At 54.3% G+C, this 17,384-nt stretch overlaps 4 protein-coding genes across 4 annotated transcripts; 1 reads left to right on the top strand and 3 right to left on the bottom strand.

Moving 5' to 3' along the window:
* Positions 1-706: 706 nt before the first annotated feature.
* NCS54_00404100 (Chitinase) lies at positions 707-3,549 on the bottom strand (the record flags this gene model as incomplete). The annotated part of the gene is made up of 3 exons (XM_053149591.1): positions 707-2,931; positions 2,991-3,438; positions 3,490-3,549. The coding sequence occupies 3 exons, from the start codon at positions 3,547-3,549 to the stop codon at positions 707-709; spliced, it is 2,733 nt and encodes a 910-aa protein (XP_053005566.1).
* A 3,028-nt stretch (positions 3,550-6,577) lies between these two features.
* NCS54_00404000 (Pirin domain-containing protein) lies at positions 6,578-7,615 on the bottom strand (the record flags this gene model as incomplete). The annotated part of the gene is made up of 1 exon (XM_053149590.1): positions 6,578-7,615. One exon carries the CDS (start codon positions 7,613-7,615, stop codon positions 6,578-6,580), a length of 1,038 nt encoding a protein of 345 aa, XP_053005565.1.
* A 2,151-nt stretch (positions 7,616-9,766) lies between these two features.
* NCS54_00403900 (Hypothetical protein) lies at positions 9,767-12,875 on the top strand (the record flags this gene model as incomplete). The annotated part of the gene is made up of 2 exons (XM_053149589.1): positions 9,767-10,184; positions 10,348-12,875. The coding sequence occupies exons 1-2, from the start codon at positions 10,142-10,144 to the stop codon at positions 12,873-12,875; spliced, it is 2,571 nt and encodes an 856-aa protein (XP_053005564.1). The 5' UTR covers positions 9,767-10,141.
* Positions 12,876-14,095: 1,220 nt separating this feature from the next.
* On the bottom strand, positions 14,096-15,130 carry NCS54_00403800 (Hypothetical protein; the record flags this gene model as incomplete). The annotated part of the gene is made up of 1 exon (XM_053149588.1): positions 14,096-15,130. One exon carries the CDS (start codon positions 15,128-15,130, stop codon positions 14,096-14,098), a length of 1,035 nt encoding a protein of 344 aa, XP_053005563.1.
* Positions 15,131-17,384: the final 2,254 nt, after the last annotated feature.

Genomic DNA, 17,384 nt, shown 5'->3' with positions numbered 1-17,384 from the left:
CCATCACCATCGCCCGCAATTAACGGCATCATCGGGTGTCCCGTTCTTTGACCTGCTCAGTTTCTCAATGATCTGCGCTTTTAAACGCAAAGATCATCCATCCTCCGAACCACGAAGACGCCATCAAAGCCCCTGTAGCGTGAGCCGCTGACGTATCTTCTCTGCCTTGAGAGATCTGCGCTCAAGTAAAACGCTCATCAAACATGGCGTCTCGTCTCGTCTCGGATTATTGAACCGCCGATGGATGGTCACCTCAACAACCTCCATACTGGATGGACTGGCTGACTGGCACGACTGGTTACCTGGAAGGCACCCATCCATTGGATTGCAGATGATACCTCTTCTGCTATGCCAGTTGCTGAGCTGAGATACATTTGGCCCCTGTACGTATACATGTCAGTTGCTCTAGGCGCCTGCAGCATACATCATTCAGAGCAAGCAAACGATTCGTCACATCAACAACAGCCATTGGCATTTTGTCCATAAAACCATATACATTTATACATATCTTGTAAAATAACTAATAAGACACGTAATTGGTAAGTAACCTTTAGCAGGTTGATATACGTAAAAGAGCGTGTGTACAATAACTTGACAAAGGCGTAAACAATGAAGCCATTAAGCCCATCAAGACTTTTCTGCCAAGTCTATATACGAGAACAAACATAAGGGTGCAGAGATAGGAAAACAAAATGGCCGTTCCACGTTACAGCACAAACACCTGGAGAAGGACGGCACCCACCACGGCGGTGAGGCCAGCGACGAGGGAAGAGGCTCCGGCCGTCGCGGGTGTGATGGGAGCATAGTCGGGGTTCTTGGGTGTCGGGGTGTGGACTGCGGTAGGCTGAGGGCAGCCTGGGCCGCTGCAGCCACCAGTAGGAGCAGCGACGCCCGAGGGCCTTTCGGTGACCACAGGCTTGATGGTAGTCTCGAGGGTGGCAGGCGGGACAACAACGTTGGTGTAGACCGTGTAAGAGGCCTTGACGGTTGTCACCTCCTGCTCCTCCTCCTCAGGGACCTCAGGGTGGTAGACCTGGACGGGCTTGGTCTCCTTGGGAGGAACAATAGCGGTGGTCCACGAGGCAACCTCAGTAGTGGGCTTTCCAACAACGCAGTCGTTATCACCAGCGGGACATTCAGTAGGAGTGTAAATCTTGGCCGTGTAAAGGGTCTTAGTCTCGCTATGGCCGGGAACCTTGGTCGGGACAGGCTGGGGCTTCTCGGTCACAGGGCAGACAGTGGTGTATACGGGGATAGTCTCGGTAGTGACAGAGCCAACTGGGCAGTTGACAACCTCAGGAGGGCACTTGGTAACGGTGTGGACGCTCGTGGTGTAGACAGTCTTGGTCTCATACTCAGGGGGCACAGCGTACTGAGTGGAAGTGGCCTTGGCGGTAACTGGGCAGACAGTCGTGTACAGAGGGATGGTCTCAGTGGTAACATAGCCACCGGCGGGGCAGTTAACAACCTCAGGGGGACACTTGGTAACGGTGTAGACCTTGGTGGTGCAGACAGTGCTGGTGGTCATGCTGACAGTTGCAGAGCTGGTGACAGAGGCCTGGCCTTCGGTCGAGCACTTGGTGGTGGTCTGGCCGGGAATCAGGGTCGAGGATCGAGTGGGGTTTCCGTATGTCTGCGTGGCTCCAGTGGTCCAAGTCGTGTTCCAGCCATGGAAAGTGCTGAAAGTCACTGGGAGAGATGTAGGGACGCTCTCAGAGGCAGTGTCAGTGGTCAGGGTAGCATCATCCGTAGTAGAAGCCGTGGTGTCGTCTGTGGTGGTCAAGGTGTTTGGCAGCGTGGTAGGAACGCTCTCGGTCTCGGTCTCAGCCAGGGAGGTCGAGTCAGTGGCCTCAGAAGCAGATGCCGTGGTGGCCGTGTTGACCTCAGTGCTGTCGGTGGAAGCAGTGGAGGCATCAGTAGTAGCAGAAGACTCAGTGGCAGCAGACGAAGTTCCAGTGACGGAGGCGTCGGTGCCAGTTGATGTCTCGGTGGTGCCGGTAGCAGAGTCAGTGGTGGCAGAGCCAGTAGCAGCAGATGTCTCAGTGCTGGAGACATCAGTGCCAGTGGTGGAAGCATCAGTGGTGGCAGTTGAGGAGTCCGTGGCATCGGTGGAGGTCTCAGTCACGGAGCTGGAGGCATCAGTGCTGGCATCGGTGGTAGTTCCGGTGGCGGTCTCAGTAGTCGAGGAAGCATCGGAGGTGGAGGCCTCAGTGGAGGTGGCATCAGTGGAAGTAGCAGTAGTCGAGGCATCAAAAGTGGTGGTCTCAGACGAGGTAGCGGTCTCGGAGGTTGAGGCATCAGAAGTAGTAGAGGCATCCGAAGTGGTGGTAGAAGCATCAGATGTGGTGGTGGAGACGTCAGATGTGGTAGTAGAGGCATCGCTAGTAGTCGTGGACTCGGTCGAGGAGGTCTCGGTGGTCGACGAAATCGCGCTCGTGGTAGTGGTAGGGATGGGGTCGCATCCGTACTCAAGGGCATCGATGGCATGCTGGTTGTAGGACTTTCCGCCGATCTCGTTGGAAGCACCACGGGTGAGATCCCACAGAGAGAGACCGGCAAAGTGAGGCTTGTCCTTCAGCTTGCAGACGAGTTCCTTGAGCGCGTCAGGCTCAAGGTATCCACTGCCGGCAGCATCCTTGCTGGCGGGCAGTCCAACGTAGATCTTGGCTGACTTGCTAGCTTGGCTACCGTCAACGATGTCCACCCACTCGTCATAGTTCATCCGGTCCCAAGACACGTCAGGGTCCTCAATAGCATCGCAGTAGCCGTTGTTGTAGAATTGGATGAAAAGGGCATCAAACTGGGCCTCGTTGATCATCTGCTTCATGTAAAAGTACGTGTCGGAAGTAGGGCACTGGGGAGCACCAGTGATGATGATGTCGCTCTTGAGTCTACGGAGCTCATTGATCATGGCGATGTAAGGACCGTTTGCTAAAATCTGTTAGTAACCGGTGTGCGACACCAAGTACTTAGGAGGTCAGGTTACATACGCAGGTTATGCTCGATGTCAAAGTCGAAACCGTCAATGGCAGGTCGAGTGCTTCCATCGTTGGCATCAAAGGGACGGGGGCCATCCCAGTTCTTGTCATAAGGACCAAAGGCACTCCAGAGGAAATCGGCAAAGTCGACGCCCTTCTGGTCAGTCGTCACCTTATAGTCACCACCGTCCTCGTTATAGACACCACCGATGCTAAGGAGAACCTTGACACCACGGTCCTGGCAGTAAGGGATGCCCTCTTTGATAGACCAGCACTCGCTCAGGAGGTCTCCTCCGACGTTGTTCTTGTTCTTATATGTTCCAGCCCAGCAGTGTCCGGCGAAGTTGGTACCGGGGTAACCAGATTTTGTGTTCTCCGGGGCTTGGTTAACGAAAGACAGTGTCACATACTCGGGACCGTTGTCACAGTAGCTCTTCAGAGCCTCTTCTCCGAGTTGTCCCTATCGATGTCAGTTACAGACTTCATGTTTCGGTGATGACTGAATACATACCCAGTAACCGTTCAGTCCACCATAGGCCTGGACGAGGCCGGAAGTAAGAGAGAGAGCCATTATGCTGGGAGAATTAGAGTATTAAGTAATAGAGACTGGAATGTGGCCGAAGCCGGTAAAGAGTGTGATGTGGTGATGCTGAGATCAAAGAAAGGACGCAAACCAAAGTTTGCAACAAGGCCTAAGACGAGCCGTGTCTAGGATTGACAGAGTCAACAGGTTTGATAGACGACGCAAAGGTAGCAGAGAAAAGGAAAAGGAAAGAAAAAGTCGTTCACCGTGGAGGCGGCGACTAGGAGGGTTTTCCTCCAGACGGCATCTCTCCTCTCCCAAGCCCAACCTGCAGTCCGCAGCCATAGCAAGCGGCGGTTTCCTATCTGGGCCATGGCTTGGACCCTACCCGTCAGGCTGACTCCATTCAGAGAGGAGTCTCCCAAGGGAGTTGGATGGGGCGCAACCAGTGCCGCCTCCGCCGCCAAAGCAATTTCCGACTTAGAGCGGCGGGTGTGAACAGCCTCATGCAGACTTCTGCAGGCACAGCGATAGAACCACAGGCTGCAGCTGTTGCCATGTTCAGGAACAGGCTTAGCGTTAGAATGATGGTGGCGAGAGACTATTGGAGCAGGGGGCGTATAAGCCGCGTAGCCGGGGCGCCAAGGTGAGAATGGGGGACGACGACAAGGTGGATGGTGAAGTTGGTCGCCAATTTGCGAGCAGGTGGTGTCATGCTCAGTGAGGAGGGTAGAGATATGGGAAATGGGACAGGCAGGAAACTGGAGATTTCCATCTTGGCGAGGGAGGCGATTCCCATCTTTGGACGCTTGGGACAACGCTTGAGGCCTTTTCGGACACAAGGTGACGTCGGTTATGGACATTCTGACAGAGACTGTAAGCGAAGCCTGTAGGGCTCGGGTATTTTCTCGAACATGTTCCGAGGATGAGACAATTCGACTCCTGTAGAATGGGTCTCGGTTGTGGCTTCAAGCTTCAGCAGCTGAAGGCCATCTCATCTTTTGGTGAACGCCAGTTGCTGACACAGCGGTCAAGGCTCCGTTCTCTTGAGCTGAGCCCCCAAGCGCGAGGCGGACTCAATAGCCTCGCGCCGTTGGGTCCTCTAGTCTTCCTCTCCCGAGCTGTGATGAAAAGTCGAGACAGTTGCAACAGCGGTTGGTGAGACCGAGTCACTGGACATGACCCCTGCTGCACGTGGGGCCACGGGATGTGGGATGGAAGGAAGCCACAGCGGCTCGTGCGCTAGTCCCTGAGCTAGCAGCTCCTGCGTCTTCCACCGCCCAATGCCATGTTGTAACGGCCTCCATCACGCGCCGTAGGGCTAAACTGTTAGCGGAGATGGTGGGCTAGCATCGCCAGGGGGAGAAGAGCAGGCTGGCTGATTTCCCCTTCTAGACGGAGTTTTTCAGCATCATCCTTGATGATATGGCTCGTGCAGGACGGAGTGACATTTAGACGGGATTTGCAGCGTTCGGGACTGTTCTTGAGTGCATCAATCCCCTCCCCTAAGGCTTGATGTTCTGTAAGCTGGTTGCCAACGTCAATATCAACCCCTGACTGAACCACCCACCACGTCTCATTTGCGCGGTCAGGCAGCCTGCCCCCTTGGGTGGTGAGCGCGTCCCAGTTAGGATATTGCCGATCCGGGGTCCTTCCCTGCTCTGGATCGTCATTTTCTCGCTTTCTTCCGGATCGCCAATCGACTCCACGGGCTGCTCTGTGTCCGTCACTGTCACTCTGACTGTCACTCAAGCCTGACACCATCATGAGTCTCTTGCTGCGCCGCGATTAGTGCTCGGTCTGACAAGCAAACCCCTTGCCCGGGCCGCCAAACCGTAGGATTCTGTAAAGCAGGGGAAAGGGGACGCGTGGGCTTTGTCGCTTTTCTTCTTTCCCGCCTCCGGTGCCAGCCTCTGCCTATAGTCTGACAATCGCCTCCCCCACCAACCAACGCCGTCGTCGGGCGTGAATCCACTCTTCGATGAATGGCTTCGGCTATCTTCTGGAAATGAGCACTCTTCCATTTCTCATTTTCGCTGTACTCTTGCGGTAGTTCGACTAGTTGGGAAATGATTGTCCCGGCCTGCTGGGCCTTGGCACACCATATCTGCTCATCTTGACAGCGGAGCTTTTCTCCCATCACACCGTCTCGCGCCAAAGTTGACCAAAGTCGACGGGTTACCCTCGGCGGTTAGGCGTCGACGTTCTGCCAAGCTTTACCCCTGGCGAACCTTTATCTTTTCGGCCGGTGTTGCTGGACAGATTGAGTGCTTTTTCGATCCAGGTTCTCGCGCGCTCCGGTTTACGCCCGGATCTTGTTGCTTCTTATACTGATTTCTTTCAGATAATCTTTCTTTTATTAAACTCGTGGCTGCCTCTCGAAATTTCTTGTCCTACAAGCCAATTTTGCTCCCGCTTAACCTCACTCACCATAGCTTTACCCTGGACTCGCAGTCCCGCCTCCGTTATCGCATTCGGCTTTCAACTCGACCAACGCTGCAACAGCACAGGCGGGCAATCACATGGCAGCACCACTAAAGACCTTCCAGGGTGGGTAATCCATGGGTCCCACGAGTTCTCAGGCACCTCTGGCTTCTGACAGGCTGAGGTACGAGCTGGAATCTAAGCGATCACGCCAAGCCGGACGTAAACCGGCCTTTACATGTGCCCTGACTCTAGGGTGACACCTCTTCAACCAAACATCATGCAACCCCAAAGTCATGCTCGCCTTCAACTGGTGGACTTTTGCTGAGAAATTTGGCCTGCATCGATATCTCTAGATTTAGTACCCGACGTCCTTTTACTACCTACCGCTTACTGAGGATGAACCCACCGGTATGGTTACAGTTATCAATCTCATCTGTGCTACAAGGATGGAATGGTACGGTTTAACGAGGGCACACAAAGAACAAGAAAAAAAGAGGACCAGAAGATTCTTTACAAGACTCTATATTTTCATTACACTCATTTACGCTAAGTACATTTAGACGCGCTCATCAAACGCCAGTCCTTTACCCAATGCTGCAGGTGCAGCAACGGCCCGATTTGGACGGATCTTGTTGCCGACGTCTTGCCCCTAAGCAGTATCCAAAACGATAACCTCTGCATCGGCGCTTCCAATGCTCTCCACCGACAGCTTGTCGCCGGCGTTGACACCCTCAATAAAGGCGCCGTCGCCCTCCGAAAGCTCGGCATCCTCCCGGCCGTCAAGTCGGATCTTGGCGTTTCCTCCCTTGGTCATGGGCAAGTGCACATAGACCTTTCTCTTTGTCTCCTTGGTGGCCCCTCCTCCAACTGTCCACTCAAAGGTCTTGCTGGGCTCGATGATGCCGGCAGACATGACAAAGTCGGCGTGGATGGGGATGGTGTCGGGGAGGACGGCCTCGGCGTCCTTCTCCTGCTGGGCAGTTGCCTCCTCGCCTCCCTTGAGAGGGCTCAGGATGTTGACGAAACCGAGTCTCTTGGACTCCTCGCTAAAGTGGCGGGTGTGGTATCGGGGGGTCAGGCCACGCTTCCAGGGGATGGCCCAGATCTGGAGGAAGTGAACGGTGTCTGACTTGTGCTCGTTCATCTCCGAGTGGGCAATGCCAGTTCCTCCAGTGGTGAACTGAACATCGCCGCGGTGCATGCGATAAAACTTGTCCGACTGGCCTCCCTCCTTGCCCTTGGCAAGCATCGAGTCTCGGTGTGTAAGCTCTCCACCGAGGATGTAGCTGAAGATCTCAAAGTCGCGATGAGGATGTGTGGGGAAACCTGAGTTGGCCTTGACCCGGTCCTCGTTCAAGACGCGGAGAGAGCCAAAGTGAGAGAATCTCGGGTCATACCAGTCGGCGAAGGAGAAGCTGTGGTATGTGTTGAGCCAGCCATGGTCCGAGTGACCCCGGGTGCTGGAGCGGTGGGGGGTGATCTTGGCTTGACGGAGAGACTTGGACATGTTCTTTGCGGCGTTGATCATTTGATTCTCAGAAAGAGTCGTGTTTGTAGAGGTGTTTGGGTAGATAATGTTTGTTGTGAGTTGCTTGATGTTTGAGAGGTAGTTTGCTGGTGAGTAGATGATGATGAGGATGGAAATTGTAGCGACGAAAACCGCAACTAAGGGACTGAAGCGAGACATATATAGACGATTTGGACGAACTCTCGAGAACGTGCCTGCAGGAGAATGAGTTCAATTCAAGATGATTGCCAACGCTGACGAGATATAGCTAAAGCATGTCGGCAGTCTAATCGACTTTGTCATTATTGTTCATCCTGCGTAAGCAGGTCTCGGATTGGTCAATTCGAGATCTTGGGAAGGTGTGGGGTAGGAACTTAGGTGATTACTCAAGCTGACAAAAAACGACAAAGCGAAAGATTTGCTATCTACTATGCCACGTGATGCAGATCAGCGAATCCGAGTTCTTTGAGATGCCCACGCAGCTGAAAGATGGGAGACTTGGTTGGCCAGCATCAACTCTAATGCAGAGCCCTCGATGAACAGCGAACCAATCGTCAAGATTTGGGCTTTGAACAGAGGATATTGAAATTATGTAAGTATTCTTCATGTGCTATTTTACCAACCTATTCTACTAGGCTATGATCTGTAGCTCAAGCCAAAGTGGGTTGGTGATTGGTTGAGCATGTGATCCTCCCAGCACTCCTCAGAGCTCATGTCTCAGCGCCATCAGGTGGCTAAAGTCAATTCAATGCTTTGACACGGCGCACAGAGCATCATGAAATATTTTAAAAAAGCCATGACGTGAGGCAGGTTATACGCGACACGCGACCCTCTTAAACCCCAAGACCAAGAGGCTGGCTTCGAAAGTCGAAGGCGACGGTGGCCCAAGCCAACCATGCTACCAACGGAACTTCTTAATCATCTCGTCCAGCCACCACCTCCGTCTCACTATCCTAGGAGTCATCAAGGGGGAAAAACGTCAGGATCATATACTATCTGGTCCGTTTGTGCGGTCACCAATCGGCACACGACCCAAAGACCTGGGTGACCCGAAACGCGACCTGACCTTGTTTGAGCATCATGACGCAGAAGCCCGCCGCCTTGCGCAGCCAGATCCCAGACCTGAGCCTTGTCGTTCCCAGCCTCTTGGGAGCTGAGACGATGCCATCAGAGTCCCGACCGGCATCATCCCAGTCTATTTTCCCTTGATCTTGGGCTCAAGGTCGCGCGTACCTTGCATGAGGAGGCCGGCGTGCAGAGAGTTGCGGCTCGCGCCCTTGCATGTAAGTGGGTTTGTTGACGATCATGGAACTTGGAGCTGGGCAGGCTGTGTTAGCCCCGGAGAACTCCTAGATGCCTTGTCACGAGGAACTTGAATTTCAGCCCAATTAGTGATTGAACAGTTTTTTTTCCTTCGCCGAGATGTTGAGCTTTGATGAACATGTGAGCGCCATATCGTGTTCCACCCAACCTTCTACTGCCAGCCCTCTATTGCCGACTCGAAATTATCACCATTAACGTTGCATGTCCTGAGCAGCACAGAGATAAAACCCCTGAAAAATCGCAACTGTGAAACGCCTCACACTCGGCGATGATGCTCTCCTCTATTGATCGGGGGTTGCGCTGAAGCCAACATCTAAAAATGAAGGTGTTGCCGAAGAGGAGGTTGGTGTATGTCTCAACCCCCTGCAACCCAACACCCAAGCTTTTCACCAAGGAGGGAGCGCTTGTCTGTTAGCCCGTCAATCGGGTCCCTTGCTTTTCGGGGCAACCTGAGCTGGAGCCCAGGGCTAGAAGCTCCAGGGAAAAATTACAGGGCGAAATGGAGCCAAGGTTTCCTGCACTCGTTGTCGGTGTCACACACGTGTCACCTCTGAAAGGTCGGAATCTGCAGCGAAGTGGTTATCACATGCGGGAGGTGGTTAAGCGAGCAAATAAGTCGTTGGTGCAGCTGCTGTGAACTGCAAACAGCTTCATTATAGAGGAACAACAAAAGATATTAAAGCAGCTAGCAGATATTGTAATAATAGCCAGCGAATAAAGACACATGATAATTTGCAGCGACTCTTGACTGCCGCCAGTGTCGCTCAAGATGGTGGGACGGCTCAGTCGTAATGGATGGGGACCGTCTTGAAGCTCCCGGCGGCCCGGTCGAGCTTGTCCCGTCCAGGCTTAGCGGCACTTAAACGCTCGCCTTACCGGGTGACAACTCAGCAGTGCAAGGTAAGGTGCTACCGTACAAACCTAAGCATCGTCCGAGCCCGACGAAAAGAATTCTCTCTTCTTCATCTCAATTTTCCCTCTTCTCTTTGTCTTTTCGAGAGAAAGGAGCAGACTGAGATCTCGCATCTCGAAGGCATCCGTGCTTCGCAGCTGGTTTTTGCGCTCTCGTCGTAAGTCATCGGTTCCTTGCTTTCTCGCTCTGACCAGGATCACCCACCCCCACCCAAAACTAAAACCGTCCCCCCAGGCCTTCATTGGTGGGGTGCCGGTGGCTGGTGATGGCCTCCCAAGTTCCCAACCTCTCTCTTCGCAACCCAGCCTCGCGCCAAAGATCCCTCATAGTCCAACCATATCCCATTCTTCTCTAGTTTCTTACCATGCTGTCTCTCTTCGCCATCTGTTCCGTGCAACCAATTGGTCGACTTGAGCGCGTGTGTGTGAGTGGAGTGGCAGTTGGCTAACATCCCTCCCAACTTGATCAGAATGAATTCGCAAAACTTCAACTTCGACCTTCCTGAAGCTCGTCGTATGTAACCGTCCTTCACACACCATCACCTGCACAATCCGCACTTACCACCTTTACCTGCATCCTCACAGACATCATCACTGCCTACACCATCACCCGCACTACACCCACTTCACTTAACTGGCCTCGTCTGTCGGTTTCACTGACGGGTGCGCCCACATAGGTCAAGGCCCGCCGAAGCTGTCTCCTGCGCAGACTCCTGGCGACGACGACGATCAGTCCTCTCAGCCGATCCTGCGGCCATACTATGATCTTAGGCACCGTCCGGGACAACCCTCGACCAACACCAACCGTTCATCAATATCGACACAGCCCGCTGGTCTCTTCTTCGCCCCCTCACCTCCTTCATTAGGAACAAAGGTTTCGGCATCAACAGCTGAGATCTACGGTCCCGAGCGACTCTTTGGCTCAGCACTGCCTGGAGCGTTTGCGGCACCTACACCGCCGACACAGACACAGCGCACAGTTCCTCCCGGCGCCGTTCGCTTCGACGAGGCGCAATTAACCATGTTCGCCGCCCAGAGCGATCCTCGCATGGAGAGCATTAAGGACGAGCTCACTATTGCTGCTGGAAAGGTCACACCTGGTGTCGATGACACGCCCTACATTCAATATGCTTTGGATGCCCTGACTCGCGAACGGGGCGGCCCCGCGGCCGTCCATTTCCCATCCGGCTCATCAAACGACTTTTACGATGAGGACGAAGACTACCCGCAACCTGAAAGAATGCCTGAAAATATGGGATATCCCGCCTTGCCGGTCCCGCAGCCCGCCTACGTCGAGGACCGACTCCCAGAGCCGGTTGAGACACGGGCGCCTCTGCTGGAGGAGAGCCCCGGCACCGTGGTCCACCATGATGTGCCGTCCACGCCCGAGGAAACACCAACAACACCTTCTAGCCCACCCTCCGAGCCTGATCAATATGTTCAACGCGAAAAGCAGAGGCCCAGATCTATCCCAATCGACCGAGCCCATCCTGCTCTCGACTACAAGCCCGCCATTCTCCGCCCAATCTCCATGATCATCCTGGTGCTGCTGTGCCTGCTCATGATCGCCGCCCTCATCTTCTGCGCCGTTTACTCTGCGAAGGACTCCGGATTCACACCTTACCCCGGAAGCATCTACAGCGGTCAATATTTCTTGTTCCGCATCTTGCCTCAGATCTTCTCTGCCATCATCCTCCTTTACGCGCAAGCCGTCGTCTCAGCTTCAATGCGCATGCTCCCATTCACGGCCATGGCCGATGCGGAGCCCAGCGTCCGATATCTGGCGCTGTTCCGAAGACTGTACCCCAAGACCTTCCTACTGCCTTCATTCACGGGCCCTTGGCAGTTTCAGCTGTTCAGTGTTTGCACCTGGCTTGCCAACTTTACCATTCCTCTCATGAGCACTGCTTTCACGTGCATCTACAAGGATCAAGATTGGATCTGGGCTGCAGTTCAGGGCGTTGTCTGGACCCTTGTTACTCTGTACATCTTGCTATTGGTGGCCACCATCATCTTGATGATGTTCTGGCTCAACAAGTGGACGGGACTCATGTGGGATGTCCGCTCGCTGGGCCATCTCCTCCCCCTATTGAGCCAAAGCAACACAACTCAGAGCTATGAGGGTGTTGATGTCGTTCAGCGAAGCACCCTCTTCCAGGCTCAGCTTCGAGACCGACATCTCGACAGACTTGGATATTGGCAGATGGATGGCCAGGGCGGTGGCATGTGGTACGGCATCGGATGCGTGGGTGAGGATGCTCAGGCTGGAAGGGCATCGTATAGCGTCCTGCCCAAGAAGGCCAGCTACAACATTTCACCTGCGTCGTCCCGCGATGACCTGGAGGCCGAGGCCCGCTATGCCCACTACCGGTACCTACCTATCGCCCTGCGCACTCCTGTCATTCTGGGCTCGGTTGCCTTCATGACACTTGTCATTGTGGCCATTCTCGTTGTCTCCTTTTTGCCTGAGACCAGACTGGACCAGGGATACTTCCCTCATCTCACTGCGCGACCTGGAAGCGGAGCCTTCTCGGCTGCGAACTTTGTCTACGCATTTATCCCCTCCCTCCTGGGCATGTTTATGTTTCTGCTCTTCCAGAGCCTGGACCATGCGCTGCGTGTCCACCAGCCCTGGGCGGATCTATCCAAGCCCACTGGTGCCATCGCCTCGAGATCTCTCCTCGCTGACTACCCAGTGTGCCTCCCTATCCAGTGCACCTTGAAGGCCCTTCGAAACGGTCACTGGCGAGTCGCCGTGACCTCTCTGATGTCCGTCCTCTTCATCTTTATCCCCATCCTCGCCGGCGGCCTCTTCATGGCCCTCACCAACTTCCGCGGACAGGTCAAGATGTTCCCCAACATGCCTGTCTTTGGCGTTCTACTCGCCTTCCTATTCCTCTACCTCGGCACCCTGTCTCTCATGCTGCCGGGCCGCCAGGCCCTCCGCATACCACACCCTGTTGACTGCCTCGCCGAGCTCATCGCCCTTTGTACCGCTGATGAGACCGTCCATGACTCAGCCTTCTTGGCCGTCCAGGACACGGCAGACCTCGAGGCCCGACTCGGTCTTGACCGCGCCGACTCTCGTGAGCAGTCACATTGGTTCTTTGGCGTCGCCGCAGGCCGCGATGAGCGACGGCTGAGCGTCCGACCCATGAAAAAATTCACGGAGAAGAGATCGAGATCCACGAGATCTACGCGATGATGCTCATATGCATGATCATGATATGATGCTGTAATGTGTTACACCGAAGTAATGCTGCGAACTGAAAGTTATTTGACGACATGAAATGGGAGGTGTAATATGGTTACTGTTTTGGATGTTTTGGTTTTACCTTGCGTGTGCTTTTGGTTGTTTGTTTGTTTTTGAGCGTTGCTTTACTCATGTTGCATTGTTTTGGCGTTTGGCAAAGAAGGGAAAGAAAGGGTTCACACGTTGATTTATCTGGCCTTATGTATGTCGACGATTGTATGTCTGACTTTGCGGGTTTGTTTTTTCGCTTGCAAGGAAAGGGATGATGATGAACTGGAATGTCAATGCTATTATTACTGCCGAGTTGGGCAGCAAAAGATTTCATCCTCGAGGGAAAAGTTGTGAAAGGGATGGCTGGGTGGGAGCTAGACGAGCAAGAAGAAATGAGATATGATGGATGTTTTGATCCAATACAAGCCTCTGTGTGGTTGGTAACAACTTCGCTTCCGTATCGCGTGATACTCGAATCCTGCTTTGAGGTGAGTTATAAGAGCTGAGTTATTATTATGGTTGCAAGCTTCTGTGTGGTTGGGTGAGACACTGACAACCGTATGAAGGCATTCATAAACAAAGAGGAGCACATGACATTGACAGAAGAACAAATTGAATTTGTTGAACGTCATCCTGGAACTATCTCGGCAACTAAAACTGGGCAGAAGCTCAGAAAAAAAAAAGCCTAGCCCTTGTGATATCATACAGAGCTCCGCGCCAGGAATGCTCTCTCATCAAAGCTTTCTCATCCCTTCACAACGGCGTCTCCCACGCCCATTGTTTTGCAATCCAATGGCCCCCAACTGTCTCAATCCTTCCTCGTGGCATGTGAAATGTTATAGCTCTTCAGAGCTAAACCCAAGAAACAAAAACAAAGAAAAATAAACAAAGGGGCGGCTTCCTCGCCGCTTCTCATCACCCGATTTGGGTGGTTTCCGGAACTCCTTGCTAGCTTTCCATTTTGGCGTTGCTTCTTATGCAGAGGTCATTGTATTTAGTAAAAATGGTCGTCGCGTCTGATAACGTCTTACAACATGGTGGAAATATTCCACTCAAACTCGTGACAGAAAAGGAAAAAGAAAAAAGTATGGTGCTGTTATGCCGTTGGTTGGGTCGTCGAGACAATGTAGTTGGTATCAAGAAAACAAAGAAACATGGCAATAAAAAGAAAGGGCGGAATGTCATCCTCTGCTGCGTCGTCCTAGCATCCGCCCAATCACGTCGCCTCCTTGACGTTTACGCGGTGATGATGGTGCTGTCCGGTGACCAGTCTTCCGTTGGTCACTCGCGGATCGACGGTGGAACCAGAACGAGCGGCCTCCATGAGATTCCGATTCGGAATCTGAATCATCATACTCGAATACCGAGTGGGGCTCGGCGTCGGCCTCCGGCTGTGGCTCTGGCGGAAGCGGCCGGAGGCAGGGGACCGATGTCTTTGTGTGCATGAGGGGAGCTGTATGCAGAGCATCTGCCAGGACGAGATGCGGAGCGGAGTGGCTTGCCCGTGCTTCAGTAAAAGGCTCGGTCTCTGCGGGGGTTGAAATCCGAATCTCTAGAGACGTCGTCGGGCGATGCGCCTTTGGTGTGGCGGACCGGGACAAATTCGTCTGATGGCATGGGTCTGGAGACGTCGAGAAGTGGGCAACGAGCGGTGAGTTTTGCAGCGACCGGAAAGCACACACATCATCGTCTGGACGAGGGGGTCGCTGTGGCTTTTCTTTTGTTGATCGCGAGCATTGCCACGAGGGCACAAGCGATGTGCTCCGGGGTGGAAGTGGAAGCGGCTTCGGGAAGGGCGAGTAGGTCGCCGCCGGCTTTCGGTTTCGGGGCCGGGGGCTGTCAGGGAGGGGCCATGCGGGGACGCGGCGCTCCTCTGCTTGCCTTCGCCTCTGCTGGGGGGAGGGAATCAATGCAGGATACTGCTTTCGAGGGTGAAGCTCGAGGTTGTCCGTCTTGCTGGGAAGCCAGAAGCTGTCCCATAGCTCGGCGGCGTGGGCATGGTACTGGTAGTCGTCGTCCAGGGAGACTTCTGAGTCGGTCGGATCATCGATCAGACCCGGGGCAGAGGCGTCGGACCCCAGGGAGGCCCGGTCGTTGGAGAAACGATCTCGTCCGTACTGCGAGAGGCGTTCGGGATACTGAGGATACGAGTAGTTGGTGACAGGATAGTATTTGGAAACGAGCTTCAGGTCAGCTAGCTTGCTAGAGCGCTCCATGGTGGATCGTCAGACTGGCAGCATGAAATTAACTTGCAACAATATTGGTATCAGAGTGAGCAACCCAGGGATACGGACGGGCATGATATACAAATAAATGGACGAGCAGGACTATCAAAAGACGTTTGAGACATGGCCGTGGAGCCACCACACCCACTAGAGGCGTTGCATGTGTCTGTGTTGATCAAGCATCCCCCTTGAGCTGGAGGGGCATTCCTGCATGGAGGGGGCGACTAAGCCCGGCCATCCCTCCCGTCAGACACCGTCAGGCGCTGTCAGACAGCTCCGGTATTTGCGTCTTGTCCAAGGGCTTGGGCCTCTAGGCCCTGGTATGCAGCCGCGATTCGTCCCTTGCGTCTTGCTTCCGGCTGTCAAATTTTTTCCCATCTTGCAGCACAGTCGGACGAGTCTTCTGCAGCTTCATGTCTCTTTGCTTTGCTGCGATTGCTGTGGCCTGTTTGACAGGTGACGCCAAGTCCCGTGGACATGCAGCTCCCGCAGGAAGAAGCAATGTGAGATAATGGTTCGGATAGGTGAATTGGCTCTGACCTGTCCGCGAAAAGGAAGCATATTGAGAGACGCGGCGGGGGAATGGCCATACTCGAAGAAACAAGCAAAAGGGCTCGGGGACACACGCAACTGCACTCGACTCGCGCGTGTGCTAGCACTGAGGGTCTTCTGGGAGGCAATGGTATGGTCTGCCGGCATCCAGACGGCCTCGAGTAGCGCTGGCTCCATCCTGCTCAGCAGTTCCCTTACGGCCAGACTCGCTAGCGTCTCCATCCAACCAGCCGTCGCGACGTCTCGTCGGATTGAATCAGCTCGTTCCCAAGTAATCGGATCCATAGCCCCAGGTCGAGACACCCAAGGCCAACGGGGCTCATTCTCTGGGGAATGACGCCGAGTTAGCCAGCGATCAGCGACGAGGCTAGCACACGCAAGGCTCCTAATCAGCGACACCCCGAGCGGTTGACTCTCGAGTTGGTGGCAGGGACCGTGGTCTCCCCGAGACGAGTTGCTCGCACGGGCTGCCGCCGTGCCATGTCGTCAATGCCGTCACGGCCGGTGGTGAACACGGGCGGGGATACAGTCGGTCCCTCTCGAAAGCTGAAGATGTTCGGTCGGCCGGACTCTGAGCGAGGCATTGAGCCCCAGGTTCAATGCCAACTCTGACCAGCTTGGCCACGGGTAGAGCTCGCCGACGCTGGTACGGCAGCTGCCGACTACCTTGAGTGTCAAGACATCCTCCCTGCTTGGCGCAACCTCGAGACAGGAGAACTGCGTGGCCTCTGGGTGGAGGCGTGAGACACTGTCTTTGATAGCATGGACTGCATGTGCAAGGCGCTGAGCAGGTAAATATTGTGGACTTTTTTCCGCGGCAACGCTCTTGGTGGGTGGGAGAAGACGTTCGTTCTCTGGGTCCCATTAGCCGGCGACTCCGCACGACTCTGTACGCGGAAAAGAGGCTCGGATTGTAAGCATCATGGTATTCAGAAAAGGGAAGCAATGTTTTGGTGAGTGTTTGGCGAGGTATGTGGTTGTAGGAGGAGAGTTTGCAGCTCGCGATAGGCAAGGAGAGGTCCGAGCACTTGACGGTAGCTGCAAGCTTGGCTCAAAGAGGTAGGGTAGCATCGCCCTGCGTGTCCCTTTACTGTCGGCTTGACCAACAAACATGCAAAAATATGACAAGTGCCGGACGGATCTGACCCTTCATCCCTGGTTTGGATCGGATCTCAAGTTGGGCTTGTCAACTGTCAGCTACATGACTACGCATCAGCTGGCAGATCTATGTTGCTACTTCCTAGGCTAACACAAGACGCAGGGTACCATCCATCTCTCAACAGCTTCCTCTTCTCCCTCGACATGGATAGCTTTCCCCGCATCCGACTGTTTACACCACGAACCTGAGCTCCGTGCGCCTGCCGATGAGGCGTCGAGTCCCTTGCTCAGCCGTCGGAAGCAGGCTTGGAGACTTTGGACCGTTCTGGGCAGTTCCGGGCCCCTCGCCTCAACGTTTTGGGCTGCGCGTGTCTCGAAGATCTGTGACAGGTCTTCAACTTTGATGCCAGGGCCAGGGGCTTGCAGCACTTGGCAGGTCAATCACAAGCTTCCCGCGGATCCTTCATTGGCGATCGTGGGAGCCTCGTCCTGCCCTTGCACCACAGGCGGGGTATCAGTCGTGACGTCAAAGCCTCTTGACAGTTGGGGAGCGGAATGACGATGGCGCTCCACGAAGGCAGTTCGTGGCTATCTG

This window comes from Fusarium falciforme, chromosome 3 (genome assembly GCF_026873545.1).
Source record: "Fusarium falciforme chromosome 3, complete sequence".
NCBI lineage: Eukaryota > Fungi > Ascomycota > Sordariomycetes > Hypocreales > Nectriaceae > Fusarium > Fusarium falciforme.
Note: the sequence above shows the minus strand (reverse complement) of the source record. Positions and strands in the feature narration are given on the sequence as shown.